We start from the raw sequence: 19,646 nt of genomic DNA, 5'->3' as shown, positions 1-19,646 counted from the left end.
CCCACTGCACTCAGGAGGGGGTACACGAGAAATGGAGGACACTGCCCCGCACCCTGAAGCCCAGTGAGGTGGAGATGAAGCCAGATGAGTCCCCTTTCCACCCCTAAATGCTGCACTGGGGTCAGTGCTTAGATTCTGGGGGACACAACTCTGCCCAGTGCCAGAGGGGACCTGGGGCCCACACAAAGCCCAGGACCAGGGACTCCAGTCCCTTCTCCCGCAGTGCCAGGCCCGTGGTGCCTGCTGCAGTGCCTGCTGAAGGCTCCTTGGCCCACAGTCTGCACAGGCAGGCGCTCGTGGGGGACAGAGCTGGGGCCCGGGCCTCACCGCTGTCCCCTGCCCTGGCTGGCGCAGGACACACTGCGGGACTGCACGCACGACGAGCGCAGCTGCCTGAGCAGCCTGCAGTTCGTGTCGCCGCTGTACTTCGTCAGCTTCGTGCTCACGGCCCAGTTCGTGCTCATCAACGTGGTGGTGGCCGTGCTCATGAAGCACCTGGATGACAGCAACAAGGAGGCCCAGGAGGAAGCCGAGATGGACGCTGAGCTCGAGCTGGAGATGGCCCACGGCCTGGGCCCTGGCCCGCGGCCCCCTGCCGGCTCCCCGGGGGCACCCGGCCGAGAGCCAGGAGGGGCGGGCAGCGGGGGCGACACCGAGGGTCCCCTGTGTCGACGCTGCTACTCTCCAGCCCAGGTGGGGTCCCAAGAAGGCATGAGGGAGGCAGGGCACCATGGGGCTGGAGGGGCAGCTGGGCCAGGAGGCCTCGGCTCTGTTGTTTTGGACCCCACCCTGCTCAGCTCCGGTGAAGGGGCAACCCTGTGACAGGGGGTTCAGGCCCAGGCCACAGGCACAGAGAACAGGGAGGGCAGCTGTGCTCCGTCCACCCTGTAATCCCTGGACCCAGCCGATAATCCCGCCTGTCCCCACCCCGTCCCCGTCCGCCTAGGAGAACCTGTGGCTGGACAGCGTCTCTTTAATCATCAAGGACTCCTTGGAGGGGGAGCTGACCATCATCGACAACCTGTCTGGTTCCATCTTCCACCATTACTCCTCGCCGGCCGGCTGCGAGAAGTGTCACCACGACAAGCAGGAGGTAAGCAACACCTCACCTGGCACCTTGCGTTGGGGGCTGCATGAAGCCTGGTGGGGGCCTGCCAGAGGGAGGAGCCTGGTGGGGGCAGAGACACAGCTGTGCCAACTTGGCCAATGCTGGCCAGCCTCAATGGCTACTTGGTCTGGGGGCAAGTAGACCAGCTTTGGGGTTCACCGACCACAGCCACTCATCTGCCCTCTGGCCCAGCCCGGGCCTGGCACTCTCCTGGCGCTGACACCATCGTGTTGCTTTCCCTGCCCCCTGCGGAGGCTGGGCCCCCTTGCAGGGAGGGCACACCATCCTGGCTCAACAGACCTCTGGACCTCTCGGCCCACCAGCCAGCATCTTACTGGAGGACGCAGGGGGGACTTGAGGCTGCCACCTCTTCCCACAGGTGCAGCTGGCCGAGACGGAGGCCTTCTCCCTGAACTCAGACAGGTCCTCGTCCATCCTGCTGGGTGATGACCTCAGTCTCGAGGACCCCACGGCCTGCCCGCTTGGCCCCAAAGACAGCAAGGTGAGCAGCCCTGGGGGGCTCCCGGTAAGCAGGTCTGTCCCTGCAGGCTGGCATTGCCCACCCAGCCAGGACACCGTGTCTTCCGGGTGCCCCTGCTGTGTGGTGGGCTCTCATCTCTTGTCTGGCGGATGAGGCAGTGGGGTTTATCACTGGCAGGCCAACTCACAGCGAGGCTGGGAGGCTGAAGAGAATGGGGGAGAGTCACATCAGGTGCAAGCGCCTACTGTGTGCCAGACACTTTACTTGCACTCAGTCTGTGCCCCAGCTTGTGGAGTTAGGGATGACTTGGTCCCATTTCACACTAAGTAAATGGGGGCTCCAAGGAGTGAGGTGGCTTGTTTACCTCACACATTCGGGATGGCAGAGCAGGGAAGCCAGCCCTCTGCCCCCAGCGGGTCAGTGGAGGCCTGGCAGGCCACAGGGCCCCTGTGTGATCCTGCAGCCTCAGGCAGGAGAGGTCGTCTGCTGGGCTTGTGACCTCAAGGCCAGGGTGTGAGAGGAGCTGTGGAGGGGGCAGGGCAGTCCCTGGCCTCTCCCCTAAACCTCAGAGCGGCCTCCGTTTGGCAGCACTGTCCCCTGGGGCCATCCTCCATCGGTTCCGGGAAGGCTGAGCGGGGGCCATGGATCTTCCCACCGCTCCCTGCCCGCCGCGTCCCCTCTCTGACAGCTGACAGCTCCTACAGCCCTCGGCCACTTCCTGCATCTCCCCGCACCCTGGCACTGCTCTACCACACAGGATGGCAGGGTGCAGCTTCGGGGCCTAGCTGGCTTTCGGCCGTTGTAGTCTGGTTTTATTCTGGACTCAGAGAGCAGGTCATAGGAGGTCCACTGAGGCAGCTCTTGACGACTTGCTGGGCAGGGTCCTCTGGGACTGCAGGGCTGGGGAAGGGCAGGGCCCAGGGAATGCTGGGTGGCTGCTGGGTGCCAGACCAGGAGGGAGGGGTCAGTCTCTCATTTATGGATGTGGAAACTGAGGCTCAGCAAAGGGAAGGGACCTGCCCAAGGCCACGCTCACAGGGAGTTCCCTACAGCCACACGGCCCGTCTTTTTTTTTTTTTTTTTTGAGAGGGCATCTCTCATATTTATTGATCAAATGGTTGTTAGCAACAATAAAATTCTGTATAGGGGACTCAATGCACAATCATTAATCCACCCCAAGCCTAATTTTCACCAGTCTCCAATCTTCTGAAGCATAACGAACAAGTTCTTACATGGTGAACAAGTTCTTACATGGTGAACAGTACAAGGGCAGTCATCACAGAAACTTTCGGTTTTGATCACGCATCATGAACTATAAACAATCAAGTCAGATATGATTATTTGTTTGATTTTTTTTTTTTTTTTTTTTTTTTTAAATTATTATTTTTTATTGAAGGGTAGTTGACACACAGTATTACATTACATGAGTTTCAAGTGTACAACACAGTGGTAGAACATTTATATACATAATTCTAGGTTCCAGCTATCACCCTACCAGGCTGTTACAATATCTTGACTATATTCCTTATGCTATACCTTACATCCCGGTTACTAATTTATTTTACCATTGGAAGTCTGTCCTTTTTTTTTTTTTTTGTGAGGGCATCTCTCATATTTATTGATCAAATGGTTGTTAACGACAATAAAATTCTGTATAGGGGAGTCAATGCTCAATGCACAATCATTATTCCACCCCAAGCCTAATTTTTGTCAGTCTCCAATCTTCTGAGGCATAACAAACAAGTTCTTACATGTAGAACAAATTCTTACATAATGAATAAGTTACATAGTGAACAGTACAAGGGCAGTCATCACAGAAACTTTCGGTTTTGCTCATGCATTATGAACTATAAACAGTTCAAATATGAATACTCATTTGGTTTTTATACTTGATTTATATGTGGATACCACATTTCTCTCTTTATTATTATTATTTTTAATAAAATGCTGAAGTGGTAGGTAGATACAAGATAAAGGTAGAAAACATAGTTTAGTGTTGTAAGAGAGCACATGTAGATGATCAGGTGTGTGCCTGTAGACTATGTGTTAATCCAAGCTAGACCAGGGCAATAAAACATCCACGTATGCAGAAGATTTCTCTCAGAACGGGGGGGTGAGGTTCTAAGCCTCACCTCTGTTGATCCCCAATTTCTCACCTGATGGCCCCCCTGCGACTGTGCCTGTCTTAGGTTGTTCCTCCCTTGAGGAATCTTACCCGTCTCTGGCTAACCAGTCGTCTTCCGGGGCCATACAGGGAAATGTAGAGTTGGTAAGTGAGAGAGAAGCCTTATTGTTTGAAAAGGTTAGCTTTTTACTTCTTTGCATATTTATGCCCTGTGGCTTCTATGCCCAGCATTTGTCTTGAGGTGTCTTTACCACTTGGAAGAATTATGATACTCGGTAAATTTGATATGAGGCACGAATTCTATTTAAGGGTTGTAATTAGGAAGGAAGAAGAAAAGCTATAGAAGTAGCAGGCGGAAGAAAACATGGGAAGATTGATTATTTCTTTGATATATCTTCTTGTAGAGTAACTTCAGCATGTATAGGTTTTAAGCTACTACTTAAATTGCACACACACATTAACATAATAGGAGTATAGTTACATAACCAAAGCATATCTGTAATTACCAGCCATCTGCAGTGAAACCAAGAAAACCAGTTAGGCACCTTAGGCATTTGTGAAAACTTATCTATGATATGGTGGATATTGTCCAACTGAACTTGAACAGTCTGAGAGAAATCAGACAAATTAAAACAACCCATTCCTGGGGACTGTTCACATGCCATATGTTCTTTTAACAATAAATAGTTTGTAGTTGTAAGACTTTGGAGCGCTACAATTTGCACTTCTCCAAATTCTTGGTTGAGTTCCAACAGTATAGATCCAGTCCAATTTTGTTGTTTTACTGTATGCACAGGCCAGCTTAGATATCTCCTTCCTCATTCCCATGGCAGGTCCAGGAACTGGTGGGATGAGTGCATCTACAGCTGTAGCAGTGCGTGGATCTTTGTTGGGGTTTTTTGATGATCATCTTCTGGCATGAGTCTTCCAGAGGGTGCAGATGTTGGAAGTTCTTTTTCATATCGTATCTTAGTTCATTTTCGGGGTAGCCCAATTAGGCTTTGATCCTCTGTATAAACACAAACAGACCCTTTGCCTACACTTTTATATGCCCTTTATACCCTTGTGTAGAACTCGTTGGAGGTTACCACACAGGAACTGCCCTTTTTTTTTTTTTTTTTTTTGCTATCACTAATCTACACTTACATGACGAATATTATGTTTACTAGGCTCTCCCCTATACCAGGTCTCCCCTATAAACCCCTTTACAGTCACTGTCCATCAGCATAGCAAAATGTTGTAGAATCACTACTTGCCTTCTCTGTGTTGTACAGCCCTCCCTTTTCTCCTACCCCCCCATGCATGTTAATCTTAATACCCCCCTACTTCTCCCCCCCTTATCCCTCCCTACCCACCCATCCTCCCCAGTCCCTTTCCCTTTGGTACCTGTTAGTCCATTCTTGAGTTCTGTGATTCTGCTGCTGTTTTGTTCCTTCAGTTTTTCCTTTGTTCTTATATTCCACAGATAAGTGAAATCATTTGGTATTTCTCTTTCTCTGCTTGGCTTGTTTCACTGAGCATAATACCCTCCAGCTCCATCCATGTTGCTGCAAATGATTGGATTTGCCCTTTTCTTATAGCTGAGTAGTATTCCATTGTGTATATGTACCACATCTTCTTTATCCATTCATCTATTGATGGACATTTAGGTTGCTTCCAATTCTTGGCTATTGTAAATAGTGCTGCAATAAACATAGGGGTGCATCTGTCTTTCTCAAACTTGATTGCTGCATTCTTAGGGTAAATTCCTAGGAGTGGAATTCCTGGGTCAAATGGTAAGTCTGTTTTGAGCATTTTGATGTACCTCCATACTGCTTTCCACAATGGTTGAACTAACTTACATTCCCACCAGCAGTGTAGGAGGGTTCCCCTTTCTCCACAGCCTCGCCAACATTTGTTGTTGTTTGTCTTTTGGATGGCAGCCATCCTTACTGGTGTGAGGTGATACCTCATTGTAGTTTTAATTTGCATTTCTCTGATAATTAGCGATGTGGAGCATCTTTTCATGTGTCTGTTGGCCATCTGTATTTCTTTTTTGGAGAACTGTCTGTTCAGTTCCTCTGCCCATTTTTTAATTGGGTTATTTGTTTTTTGTTTGTTGAGGCGTGAGAGCTCCTTATATATTCTGGACGTCAAGCCTTTATCGGATGTGTCATTTTCAAATATATTCTCCCATACTGTAGGGATCCTTCTTGTTCTATTGATGGTGTCTTTTGCTGTACAGAAGCTTTTCAGCTTAATATAGTCCCACTTACTCATTTTTGCTGTTGTTTTCCTTGCCCGGGGAGATATGTTCAAGAAGAGGTCACTCATGTTTATGTCTAAGAGGTTTTCGCCTATGTTTTCTTCCAAGAGTTTAATGGTTTCATGGCTTACATTCAGGTCTTTGATCCATTTTGAGTTTACTTTTGTATATGGGGTTAGACAATGGTCCAGTTTCATTCTCCTACATGTAGCTGTCCAGTTTTGCCAGCACCACCTGTTGAAGAGACTGTCATTTCGCCATTGTATGTCCATGGCTCCTTTATCAAATATTAATTGACCATATATGTCTGGGTTAATGTCTGGATTCTCTAGTCTGTTCCATTGGTCTGTGGCTCTGTTCTTGTGCCAGTACCAAATTGTCTTGATTACTATGGCTTTATAGTAGAGCTTGAAGTTGGGGAGTGAGATCCCCCCTACTTTATTCTTCTTTCTCAGGATTGCTTTCGCTATTCGGGGTCTTTGGTGTTTCCATATGAATTTTTGAATTATTTGTTCCAGTTCATTGAAGAATGTTGCTGGTAGTTTCATAGGGATTGCATCAAATCTGTATATTGCTTTGGGCAGGATGGCCATTTTAACGATATTAATTCTTCCTAGCCACGAGCATGGGATGAGTTTCCATCTGTTAGTGTCCCCTTTAATTTCTCTTAAGAGTGACTTGTAGTTTTCAGAGTATAAGTCTTTCACTTCTTTGGTTAGGTTTATTCCTAGGTATTTTATTTTTTTTGATGCAATTGTGAATGGAGTTGTTTTCCTGATTTCTCTCTCTGTTGGTTCATTGTTAGTATATAGGAAAGCCACAGATTTCTGTGTGTTGATTTTGTATCCTGCAACTTTGCTGTATTCCGATATCAGTTCTAGTAGTTTTGGGGTGGAGTCTTTAGGGTTTTTTATGTACAGTATCATGTCATCTGCAAATAGTGACAGTTTAACTTCTTCTTTACCAATCTGGATTCCTTGTATTTCTTTATTTTGTCTGATTGCCGTGGCTAGGACCTCCAGTACTATGTTAAATAACAGTGGAGAGAGTGGGCATCCCTGTCTAGTTCCCGATCTCAGAGGAAATGCTTTCAGCTTCTCGCTGTTCAATATAATGTTGGCTGTGGGTTTATCATAGATGGCCTTTATTATGTTGAGGTACTTGCCCTCTATTCCCATTTTGCTGAGAGTTTTTAACATGAATGGATGTTGAACTTTGTCAAATGCTTTTTCAGCATCTATGGAGATGATCATGTGGTTTTTGTCTTTCTTTTTGTTGATGTGGTGGATGATGTTGATGGACTTTCGAATGTTGTACCATCCTTGCATCCCTGGGATGAATCCCACTTGGTCATGGTGTATGATCCTTTTGATGTATTTTTGAATTCGGTTTGCTAATATTTTGTTGAGTATTTTTGCATCTACGTTCATCAGGGATATTGGTCTGTAGTTTTCTTTTTTGGTGGGGTCTTTGCCTGGTTTTGGTATTAGGGTGATGTTAGCTTCATAGAATGAGTTTGGGAGTATCCCCTCCTCCTCTATTTTTTGGAAAACTTTAAGGAGAATGGGTATTATGTCTTCCCTGTATGTCTGATAAAATTCCGAGGTAAATCCATCTGGCCCGGGGGTTTTGTTCTTTGGTAGTTTTTTGATTACCTCTTCAATTTCATTGCTGGTAATTGGTCTGTTTAGATTTTCTGTTTCTTCCTGGGTCAATCTTGGAAGGTTATATTTTTCTAGGAAGTTGTCCATTTCTCCTAGGTTTCCCAGCTTGTTAGCATATAGGTTTTCATAGTATTCTCCAATAATTCTTTGCATTTCCGTGGGGTCCGTCGTGATTTTTCCTTTCTCGTTTCTGATACTGTTGATTTGTGTTGACTCTATTTTCTTCTTAATAAGTCTGGCTAGAGGCTTATCTATTTTGTTTATTTTCTCGAAGAACCAGCTCTTGGTTTCATTGATTTTTACTATTGTTTTATTCTTCTCAATTTTATTTATTTCTTCTCTGATCTTTATTATGTCCCTCCTTCTGCTGACCTTAGGCCTCATCTGTTCTTCTTTTTCCAATTTCGATAATTGTGACATTAGACCATTCATTTGGGATTGCTCTTCCTTTTTTAAATATGCTTGGATTGCTATATACTTTCCTCTTAAGACTGCTTTTGCTGTGTCCCACAGAAGTTGGGGCTTAGTGTTGTTGTTGTCATTTGTTTCCATATATTGCTGGATCTCCATTTTGATTTGGTCATTGATCCATTGATTATTTAGGAGCATGTTGTTAAGCCTCCATGTGTTCGTGAGCCTCTTTGCTTTCTTTGTACAGTTTATTTCTAGTTTTATGCCTTTGTGGTCTGAAAAGTTGGTTGGTAGGATTTCAATCTTTTGGAATTTTCTGAGGCTCTTTTTGTGGCCTAGTATGTGGTCTATTCTGGAGAATGTTCCATGTGCACTTGAGAAGAATGTATATCCCGCTGCTTTTGGATGTAGAGTTCTATAGATGTCTATTAGGTCCATCTGCTCTACTGTGTTGTTCAGTGCTTCCGTGTCCTTACTTATTTTCTGCCCAGTGGATCTATCCTTTGGGGTGAGTGGTGTGTTGAAGTCTCCTAGAATGAATGCATTGCAGTCTATATCCCCCTTTAGTTCTGTTAGTATTTGTTTCACATATGCTGGTGCTCCTGTGTTGGGTGCATATATATTTAGAATGGTTATATCCTCTTGTTTGACTGAGCCCTTTATCATTATGTAGTGTCCTTCTTTATCTCTTGTTACTTTCTTTGTTTTGAAGTCTATTTTGTCTGATATTAGTACTGCAACCCCTGCTTTCTTCTCACTGTTGTTTGCTTGAAATATGTTTTTCCATCCCTTGACTTTTAGTCTGTACATGTCTTTGGGTTTGAGGTGAGTTTCTTGTAAGCAGCATATAGATGGGTCTTGCTTTTTTATCCATTCTGTTACTCTGTGTCTTTTGATTGGTGCATTCAACCCATTAACATTTAGGGTGACTATTGAAAGATATGTACTTATTGCCATTGCAGGCTTTAAATTCGTGGTTACCAAAGGTTCAAGGTTAGCCTCTTTAGTATCTTACTGCCTAACTTAGCTCGCTTATTGAGCTGTTATATACACTGTCTGGAGATTCTTTTCTTCTCTCCCTTCTTGTTCCTCCTCCTCGATTCTTCATATGTTGGGTGTTTTGTGCTGTGCTCTTTCTAGGAGTGCTCCCATCTAGAGCAGTCCCTGTAAGATGTTCTGTAGAGGTGGTTTGTGGAAAGCAAATTCCCTCAGCTTTTGTTTGTCTGGGAATTGTTTAATCCCACCGTCATATTTGAATGATAGTCGTGCTGGATACAGTATCCTTGGTTCAAGGCCCTTCTGTTTCATTGTATTAAATATATCATGCCATTCTCTTCTGGCCTGTAGGGTTTCTGTTGAGAAATCTGACGTTAGCCTGATGGGTTTCCCTTTATAGGTGACCTTTTTCTCTCTAGCTGCCTTTAACACTCTTTCCTTGTCCTTGATCTTTGCCATTTTAATTATTATGTGTCTTGGTGTTGCCCTTCTTGGATCCTTTCTGTTGGGGGTTCTGTGTATTTCCGTGGTCTGTTTGATTACTTCCTCCCCCAGTGTGGGGAAGTTTTCAGCAATTATTTCTTCTAAGATACTTTCCATCTCTTTGCCTCTCTCTTCTTCTTCTGGGACCCCTATAATATGGATATTGCTCCTTTTAGATTGGTCACACAGTTCTCTTAATATTGTTTCATTCCTGGAGATCCTTTTGTCTCTCTCTATGTCAGCTTCTATGCGTTCCTGTTCTCTGATTTCAATTCCATCAATGGCCTCTTGCATTCTATCCATTCTGCTTATAAACCCTTCCAGAGTTTGTTTCATTTCTGCGATCTCCTTTCTGGCATCTGTGATCTCTTTCCGGACTTCATCCCATTTTTCTTGCGTGTTTCTCTGCATCTCTGTCAGCATGTTTATGATTCTTATTTTGAATTCTTTGTCAGGAAGACTGGTTAGGTCTGTCTCCTTCTCTGATGTTGTCTCTGTGATCTTTGTCTGCCTGTAGCTTTGCCTTTTCATGGTGATAGGAATAGTCTGCAGAACTGGGACGAGTGACGGCTGGAAGGACTTCCTTTCTTGTTGGTTTGTGGCCCTCCTCTCCTGGGAGAACAGCGGCCTCTAGTGGCTTGTGCTGCGCAGCTGCGCGCAGACAGGGTTTCTGCTTCCTGCCCGGCTGCTATGGAGTTAATCTCCGCTGTTGCTGTGGGCGTGGCCTGGCTCGGGCAGCTACTCCAAAATGGTGGAGTCGCGTTGGAGCAGGAGCTGCTGGGAGGCTATTTATCTCCGTAAGGGGCCTCCCTGCTCCCTGCAGCCCAGGGGTTAGGGTGCCCAGAGATCCCGGATTCCCTACCTCTGGATTAAGTGGCCCGCCCTGCCCCTTTAAGACTTCCAAAAAGCACCCGCCAAAACAAAACAACGACCACAAAAAAAAACAAGAAAAAAAAATTTTTTAATTAAAAAAAAAAAAAAAATTTTAATTAAAAAAAAAAAAGGTGGTCGTTCGTTTTTCTTTATTCTCCGGTGCCAGCCTCAGGCCTCTGCTCACCGGTCTTTCTGCCCTGTTTCCCTAATATTGGGGTCCCTGTCCCTTTAAGACTTCCAAAAAGCGCTCGCCAAAACAAAGCAGCAAAAAAGCAAAAAAAAAAATGGTCGCGCGCTTTTCTTATGTCCTCTGTCGCCCAGCCTCCAGTGCCCGCTCACTGTTCTTGCTGCCCTGTTTTCCTAGTATCGAGCGCCCTGCGCTCTGTCCCGGATGGCGGGGGCTGGGTGTTCGGCAGTCCTGGGCTCCGTCTCCCTCCCGCTCTGCCCGCTCTTCTCCCGCCGGGAGCTCGGGGGAGTGGCGCTCGGCTCCCGCGGGGCCGGGGCTTGTATCTCACCCCCTTCGCGAGGCGCTGGGTTCTCTCAGGTCCGGATGTGGTCTGGATATTGTCCTGTGTCCTCTGGTCTTTATTCTAGGAAGGGTTGTCTTTGTTATATTTTCATAGATATATGTTGTTTTGGGAGGAGATTTCCGCTGCTCTACTCACGCCGCCATCTTCCGCCCCCCTGTTTGATTTTTATACTTGATTTATATGTGGATACCACATTTCTCCCTTTATTATTATTATTTTTAATAAAATGCTGAAGTGGTAGGTAGATGCAAGATAAAGGTAGAAAACATAGTTTAGTGTTGTAAGAGAGCAAATGTAGATGATCAGGTGTGTGCCTGTAGACTAAGTGTTAATCCAAGCTAGACCAGGGCAATAAAACATCCACGTATGCAGAAGATTTCTCTCAGAACGGGGGGGGTGAGGTTCTAAGCCTCACCTCTGTTGATCCCCAATTTCTCACCTGATGGCCCCCCTGCGACTGTGCCTGTCTTAGGTCGTTCCTCCCTTGAGGAATCTTACCCATCTCTGGCTAACCAGTCATCTTCCGGGACACGGCCTGTTTTTTGACACCTTCACCAACCTAGACTTGGCTCTGCCTTGGGCCAGAGTCTGAACCAGGCACTTCTTGGAAGTGGGGACCTTTCTCCTGGGTTTTGGAAAATTACAGTTGTTGGCAGGTGGATAAGGCCACTCCAGACAGTGGGAGGGGCCTGAGCGAAGAGCCGTGGAGCGGGAGCAGTGGGCTCAGCCTTGCCCCCTCTCCGCCATCCTAACCCCTTTTCCTCCCTGTCTGTGCAGGGTGAGCCAGACCCACCCGAGCCCATGCATGTGGGAGACCTAGGCGGATGCTTCTTCTCCTTGTCCAACACGGCTATCTCTTCGGGTCCGGAGGACTTCCTATGTGAGGTGGAGGCAATCCCGTTCAACCCCGTTCAGTCCTGGCTGAAACGTGAGGGCAGCCAAGGTGAGGGGCGGGAGCCCTGCCAGCACCCCACAGCCCTGATCCTGGGCATGCACCTCACAGGGAGCTGGGTTTTTCCTTGGTATTATTCCAGACTATTATATCAAGTCTAGAAGGAACCAGATGGATAACTGACAATAAAGATAGGAATCTTAGGCCTGATATAACAATGATAAAATATCAAGAGCCAAATAATTCGTAGACATAATAATAATTATACCAGAAGCCTGGTCTAACAGAAGATTGGTGCTGAGCTTCCTAGGAGCTGTGGAGAAAAGGGGAACAGGTTGGCACACACAGCTCTCATCAAGCAGAAGAAAAGATACCAAAGTACTGAGGTCTTTTTCTAGACTGAATTTGAGAGGAATTTATCTCACAGATCTTCACATGAAGTGATGTTGAATGACAGAAAGCCCGATGTCCTCAATGGTCTTTCTGTAAAATGTCCTGACACCCTTCTTCCCCATCCTTGGCATCCTGTTTGTGCTTTGTGCTTGTGGCTGGGCTCTAGGCACAAGGACAGAGGACTAAGCTGACCTGGCCTTGACTTGGGTCGCCTGCACCAGCAGTTCTCCTGGAGGGTGGTGGGAATCTGGTTTCCCAGCAGTGGCTGGGGAAGGAGGGCAGAGAGGAGCTCAGCAGAAGAGGGACCCCAAGACCCTGAACCCACCCCAAGCCCTCTTCTGGGAGGCCTGGTATGGAGTGCCTTCCAAGAGCTGGGGGTGGAGTGGCCTTTCCACTAAAGCTGACAGCCTCTGACTGGCATGATGGCTGAGGTGCCAAGACCCCCACCTTCCTGAATCAAAACTCACGGCAAAGGACCCAAGGGTCATTCTGGTGGAATAAAATCATAAAATCCCTTCCCCTTTAGTTAACCATTCATTTGTATTTCCTTAAATAATAAGATGACATAGAATAGGAATCCTCCTGCTTGGGGCCATTCAAGCTGCCCAGACACCTTGGGTACCTGTTTACATACTCGCCAAGCCCTTCACCCTGTCCTCCTCCCAGGAGGCACTGAGGGGGCTGGGGGCAGGCGTTGCTGGCCCCCTAAGACCTGCTGGGCCTTCCTTTTCCCTCCCTGTCTCCTTGGCCCTCTCTGTCCCCAGAGGAGCGGGCCAGGCGGATCCAGCAGCCCTGTCTGCTCTGCCCACCCAGTGCAGTGCCCATCCTCCCTGCTGTCCTACGGGGCCCCCAGGCCTGGCGGGACCCTGTGGGGTGTCAGCACCTGGGGGTGACCACAATGAGCATTTGCTGTGCACCTAGATCTGGCTGGGGGCTCCACAGATGCCTCTGGTTCTTTCAGCCTTTCCACCCCTGGGGGTGGACAGCTGGTCCCTGTTTCACAGAGGACGGCACCCTAGGTCCTTGATCCTGGGTCTGCGTGGCTCCAAAAGCTAGGCCTGTGCCAGTGCCCATCCTCCCAGGAGTCACATGCCTGACCCTATGTTTCTTGCTTTCACAATGGGGACTCCAAGGCTCAGAGAGGGAGACTTGTTCACAGCCTCAGCCAATTTGTTGTGTAGCCCCCGCCCTGCCAGCCCAGTGGGGGCATGTGTTTGGAGCCCACCTGCCAGGGTCACCAGCCTGAGCCTGCTCCCTAGCTCCCTCTCCTCCCTCCCCAGCGGCACCTCCAAGCCCCTACTCCCCGGATGGCCCCAGCCCGCTCCTGCCCATGCCAGCTGAGTTCTTCCATCCCGCTGTGTCCGCCAGCCAGAAAGGACAGGAGAAGGGGGCTGGCACTGGGACCCTCCCCAAGATCGCCCTGCAGGGCTCCTGGGCGTCCCTGCGGTCGCCGAGTGTCAACTGCACCCTCCTGCGGCAGGTACGGGCACCCTCCGGGCTCCAAGAGCTTCCCTGCCGGGGATATCGAGGTGGGGCCTTGAAGTCCCAGGTGGAGTTGGAGGGGCAGGCCTGGGGACGGAGGGTCTTACGTGTCCCATTCTGTGGGTGGGAGACCAGGGTCCAGAGAGAGGAGGGGGCTGTGCCTGCCTCCAGTGCGGAGGAAGCAGGGCTGGGCCCAGGGTGTTTGCTCATTCATGACTGTCGACCCCAGATATGTGCCAGGCTGTGTGCGGGCTCAGAGGCTCCAGCAGGCAAAGAATACAAAAGCCCTGTCTCGTGGGGTTTACGGTTTAGTGTTCAGAGTGTGTGTTGTGGGTGTCTTAGAGGAGAGATGATAAACTGAAATAGATGCACGAAAAGGAGTCCATTTGGTAGTGACACATGCTAGGGAGCACATTGCACAGGAAGGCTGTGGAGGAATCAGGGGTGCTGGCAGCTCAGGTGGGGGCTGGGGAAGCAGTGAGGGTTGGAGCACGTGGTTATCTGGGGAAGAGCTTCCCAAGCAGAGGCCAGAGCCGAAGTGGGGGTAGAGGCTGCGGAGGGTCCTGGGGCCGGGGGCAGGAGGATCCCAGGGGAGGCTGGTGGGAGGTGAGGTCCCCGGAGGGTGCAGCCCTCAGGCCAGGGGCTGACTGGGCTGGAGCAGCATGACCCTGGCTGCTCCCTGAGGACCCGGGGGCCGCGTTGGCCGGAGAGCCCAGCTGTGGGGACCACCGTCAGAGCCAGCAGACGCCGGGTGGGTGCTGGCGTGGCAGAGGTGCTGGGGAGCAGTGGGACCCTGGGTGCTTTCGGAAGGGAGTGTCTGAGGGATTGGAGGGGCTGCGCGTGCCTGCGTGTCACTGGATGGGACGGCTGCTGGAGGGGCAGGGCCGGGGGACCCCGGGCGGCCCCCATCCCCTGTCGCCTCCCCGCAGGCCACAGGGAGCGACACGTCCCTGGAAGCCAGCCGCAGCAGCTCGGCGGGCAGCCTGCAGACCACGCTGGAGGACAGCCTGACCCTGAGCGACAGTCCGCGGCGCGCCCTGGGGCCGCCTGCGCCCCTCGGGCCCCGGGCCGGCCTGTCGCCCGCGGCGCGCCGGCGGCTCAGCCTGCGGGGCCGGGGCCTGTTCAGCCGGCGCGGGCTGCGGGCGCACCAGCGTAGCCACAGCAGCGGGGGCTCCACCAGCCCGGGCTGCACGCACCACGACTCCATGGACCCCTCGGACGAGGAGGGCGCGGGCGGCCGGGGCGGCGCGGGCGGCGAGCACTCGGAGACGCTCAGCAGCCTCTCGCTCACCTCCCTCTTCTGCCCGCCGCCCCCGCCGCCCGGCCTCCCGCCCGCCCGGAGGTTCGGCAGCACCAGCAGCCTGGCGGCCGCACCCGGCCGCCGCCGCGCCGCCCCCGAGCCCCGCGGCCCGGCCCGGAGCCCCCCCTGGGCCGCAGACCGCCGCAAGGACCCGCGGGGCCCGGCCGAGCCGGCCGCGGGCCGGGGCCCCCTGGCGCCCGAGCCGCAGCCGCCCCCCGGGGACGTGCGGCCGGGAGACGCTGCCAGCAAGAGGAAGAGATGAGGGCCCGGGGGCAGCGCCGCCCGCCCGCCCCGTCTCGCCGTCTTTTACCTCAGGAGCCAGGGGGCAGACAGCAATACTTTGTCCACAACCCGGGCATGGCACGGGGGCCAGCCGGCGCCGAGCACGGTCTGGGTCGGCCAAGGCCCAGACGCGGCCCGCCGTGGCCCAGCTGTGGCCCTTCCCATGCATATACATGTACATATATATGCATATATAGAGAGACAGACATATATATTTATTTATTTTTTTTACTGAGAGCTTATGACTTCCAGAAAGTGCTAAAGTTGGGGAGTGTGGGCCAGGGCCCCGACAGAGCTTATGCCTGAAACTTAGGACTCAGGCCAGACCCACCGGGGGGCAGTTGGGGTGTTGGCAGCCATGCTTTTAGGTGTCTCCCCTGGGCTGGGAGTAGCTTGGAGAAGGCTCTCAGGCCTCCGAAGGTCCTGTAGCACACAGGGCCCAGGGTGTGCTTTTTCCCTTTAAAGAAGAAACGCTGCTAAGACCCCACCTCCCGTATTAGGGTGTATGTCTTGTTTCTGACTGTCTAGTTGTTGTAAACAGTCTTTTGTAGACGTCCCAGAACACATAAACTTTCTTAGCCAACCAGTTAGATGTCTTTCTTTAGAAAAATTGGGGTGGGGAAGTTGTATTTTCTTAGGGTAGAGATGGGGGTGAAGGGCAGCTCCTAGCTGGGCAGGGGCTCTGCCCCAGCAGAGGTCTGGGCCCCAGTGGGCACTTCCAAGGGCAGCTGTCTGCCATGGCTTTGCCCCCAGAAGGCTGAGGGCAGGAATGAGGCAGCAGGAAAGAGGAAGGATGATGGGCAGTGATAGGCTGTGAGGCACTTGGAGGTCAAGCCTGGTCTGTGCTGGCCAGGCTGCCCCGAGGCGTCCTGGCCTCTGGCGGTCACTTGCATGGCCACTCACTACCTTTACTCTCAAGGTAGGCCCTGAGCCTGGCCATTCTGGGAAATTGTACCCCCCACTCAACTCCCTGGCCCCCTGAGCAACTCGGCCCCTCCGAAGGGGTTCAGGGTAAAGCAGATCTGACAGGGTTCTAAGCAGAGGTGGGGGCACGTGCCTGGGTCCTGGGACCAGTCCCTCTTACCCCATATTCCCAAATGTGATCAAAGATGGGTACTTCTTATTTGAGTAGTTAGGCATTTGTTACAGTATATATTAGGAAAAAACACCCAGTGCATCAAACCCGTGATGTCACAGGCACATTACTTTGATCAAGGCTGTTTTTGAAAGTCAATGGACTGAAGGTCAGTTTAGGGAAGACTGGGAGCCTGTGGTGCAGGCAGTCTGGACAGGCGAGGTGGAGGGGTGCAAGATGCCACACATCTGGGACACACTGCCTCGGTGATAACCAGGCCCTTTGCCTTCTCAAGATCTCAGATTGTTTTGGCTGGGCCCCATCAAGGTGGGCCTTGTCCATACTCCCAGGCCCTGACCTTAGGAACTTGGCTTTGGGGTGTGCTGGTGGGTGGTATGGGTATGGACTGCTTGGATGGGCTCTGGGTATCTTCTGGGTGGGCAAAAGGACCCTTGGGCCTGGACGCTGTAGCAAAGGGAGGAGGTAATGAGTGACGTAGGCTTCATGACCTGGAAAACCCTTCCCTTAAGAGCCGGTATAGGGGGCTGGGGAGGGGAGTCACGCTCACTTTACACATGAGAAAACCAAGACCTGGAGAGGTGACATGGCCAGCCCGGAGTCCCTCAGGACACTGGCAGCAAAGAGGCAGGGACTCCTCAGGGGGCCAGCACCCGCGTGTCTGGAATGAGAAAAAGCCCGCCCTGTGTACACAGGTGTGGATTCAGAAGGTAGAGCGCGGCCTGGGGCCTCTGCTGGCCCTGTGGAGTTGTCACGGCCGTCAGACCCGTGCCCCCGGGGCTTCCCTCTCCTCACCCAGAAGTGCACATGGGGGGCTGCCGTGAGGGTACTGAGGTGATACCCAGGCACTGGGCTCCCAGGATGGCAGCCTCCAGGGTTTGGGACCTGCTGGGCCCTCCCCCTTGGGAAGTGGGTAGACCTTGGGTCTCGTTGCCTCCTGCCCCAGGCGGCCCCTCAGTCGGAGGCCCCTTGTACCGGCCTGCCTTCCCTGCTGAGCTGTTCTGTTATGCGGGTGCTCCTCTGGGAGGAAGAGGGCACAGGTGCGCCTGTCTGGCGCTGCCTCGTGCCCTCCCAGGGCTGTGTCGGCCCCGAGCAGCACACGCATGAGCTGTACATGTCAGCATGTCCCTGGAGGGATGTGTGCTGGAGCCCAGGAGAGGGGCTGTGGGGCCTGGGAAGACCGCGTGGAAGGAGGGTCAGGACATCCGATAATAGCCAGCAGCTTCCGTTTTCAGGGCCAGGGATCCTGTTTAATCCACATGGCAGCCCTGAGTGGTGTGCACAGCTGCTCCACGCACAGACCGGTGAGGTGACTTTCCTAGTGTCACCAGGTTGTAAGTGGATGAGCAGGGAACACGTTCCAGTGTGTCGGACATGAAACCATCTCTTTGCCCTGAACCTGGTGGCCCCGGAACAAGCAGGCATATGGGGAGGGCCGTCTAGGCAAAGGAGTGGCCCGAGAGACGGGGCCAGGTGGGACAGAGCAGGGCATGTCTAGCTGAGCATAGAGGAGAGAAGCTTTGTCCCGGGAACCGTGGAGAAATGGCACTCATTCTCAGAGGGTGCCAAGTATTTGGCCTCTCAGGTACTTGGCCTGTTCCTGTGGGCTGTGGGGGTGGGGTGCCGGGGAGCTGTGATTGGCCAGGACAAGCCAAATGGATAAGGGCCGGGTGAATGGCCCCTCTGCCCTCCCTGGTCCTGTGGTCTGTCCATCACAAAAGCACAAACTTACCCTAACCCACATGGGCCTGGCCCTGGGGAGAGTGGGGACCCTGGTGCCAGACACCCCAGGCCATGTTGGCAGGGGTTTGCAGAGTGATGGCTGGCTGGCACCTTGGCAGCCACACAGATGGGCCTAAGACCAGACAGGGCCGTGGCCTACCCCAGCCAAACTCTCTTGCTTTCCTCATTGGGCCTCCTGCACCAGGCGGCCCCAGTGCACGGTATCAGCCTGTCTGCCTGTCTTGCCCCCAAATCCTCCCCCTGGAGCCGTTTCCAGGGCCATCTCTGGCCCCTTTTGCTGCGCTTTGTAAGGGCTTGAGGCTTTGAAGCCGCTGTTTAGCCCAGATACACACTCTTTTTGTCTTTGTGCAATAATTAGTGTTCTTGGTGGACCTAGGCTGAGCTGGGACCTGGAGGGGAGGCGGAGACCTCCTCCTCCAGGCAGCCCTTGGCCTGGCTCTGCTGCTATGACTCTCACACTCCCAGTCTCTGTACAGTTTCTATGGTGTGAATGAACTTCCCTCCTAGTTGCTGATGGCACTGGTCCCTGCTGGCCCAGATGGCCCAGGCATAGAGAAACCAAGTGGCAGCTGCCACTAGTGTTGTTTTGAATAAAAACCCAAAGCCTATTTCAGAATTTCTCTGTGTGTTTGTGCTATTCTCTCCCCAGCAGGGTGGGTGTTGAGCTGGGGGATTCCCTAGGGGTGGGATAGGTATGTGTTCTCTGTTATGCTCAGGCTGTGGGGCTTGGGGTGTCTAGGACCTAGAAAAGCGCCCCACAGGAAGGCCCTCTCATGGCTGCGGCATGGGTCAGGGTCTGCTGGGCTGGCAGGGCCTGGCTCTCACCCTCTGGTTCTGTGGCTAAGATGCTGGGCCTGGTCGAGAGGTAACACGGGAATGATAACCTCCTCACCTTTGGCACTGTTGCTGAATTCATATTATGGGTATTATTGGGACTCTTGGCTGCAAAGGACAAAACCTGAACTTAAATGAGCTTAAGAGTAAAGGCAAGACTCTGTGAGTGAACTCAGGAAGGGAGAGAGGGAAGAAAGAAACAAGAAGGAAATAACTTCCTGTGGCTCGAGTAGCTAAAAAGCCCAAAGGTGGGCTTCGCTTCCTGTGCAGTTGATCAGGGCTCCAACTGTGTCACCAGGTCATGGCCTCTTTCCACCTCTTGGCTCTGCTTTCTTCTACGTCTGCTCATCCCCAGATGAATGAAAGCTGGCAAAGTCCACGGAATCTCATTGGTTGACTTGGGCGCGCGCCATGGAGGTGCCATGCTCTGACTGGCCAGGCCTGAACTCTGGGCTCCAGGGCTGGGGGCGAGCCATCCGGAGGGCGGCCTGACAGCAGAAAGGGAGAAAGTACCCCAGGAAGCTGCTGTGCGCGTGCGGGGAGGAGGGGGTGGCCGCTGCGCGTGCAGCACAGCCTGGGGTTCTTGCCCCTGGCTAAGCCCCTCCAGCTTTGTTCCCGGGAAGGGCGGCTCGCATCACTTCCCTTCAGGATGAGGCACGAAGCCCAGAGGGGTCCAGAGACGGTCGCCTGGACGTCGACAGGCTGTGAGAG

General features: G+C 51.9%; 1 protein-coding gene across 2 annotated transcripts in view; it reads left to right on the top strand.

Annotated features, from left to right (window-relative positions):
* CACNA1I (calcium voltage-gated channel subunit alpha1 I) overlaps positions 1 to 18,709 on the top strand; it is a 119,212-nt gene extending 100,503 nt beyond the window's left edge. The window contains exons 32-37 of one of the 2 annotated variants that reach the window (XM_036891390.2): positions 355 to 693; positions 986 to 1,093; positions 1,488 to 1,610; positions 11,694 to 11,859; positions 13,482 to 13,681; positions 14,613 to 18,709. In XM_036891390.2, the coding sequence (XP_036747285.2) occupies positions 355 to 693; positions 986 to 1,093; positions 1,488 to 1,610; positions 11,694 to 11,859; positions 13,482 to 13,681; positions 14,613 to 15,245 (1,569 nt within the window). In that variant the 3' untranslated portion in view covers positions 15,246 to 18,709. Of the gene's footprint in view, positions 1 to 354; positions 694 to 946; positions 1,094 to 1,487; positions 1,611 to 11,693; positions 11,860 to 13,481; positions 13,682 to 14,612 lie in introns of both variants that reach the window. The other variant, XM_036891388.2, reaches the window with a different exon arrangement.
* Positions 18,710 to 19,646: the final 937 nt, after the last annotated feature.

Source organism: Manis pentadactyla, chromosome 10 (genome assembly GCF_030020395.1).
Source record: "Manis pentadactyla isolate mManPen7 chromosome 10, mManPen7.hap1, whole genome shotgun sequence".
In the NCBI taxonomy this organism is placed as follows: domain Eukaryota; kingdom Metazoa; phylum Chordata; class Mammalia; order Pholidota; family Manidae; genus Manis; species Manis pentadactyla.
This window is presented reverse-complemented; position numbering and strand designations above follow the sequence as displayed.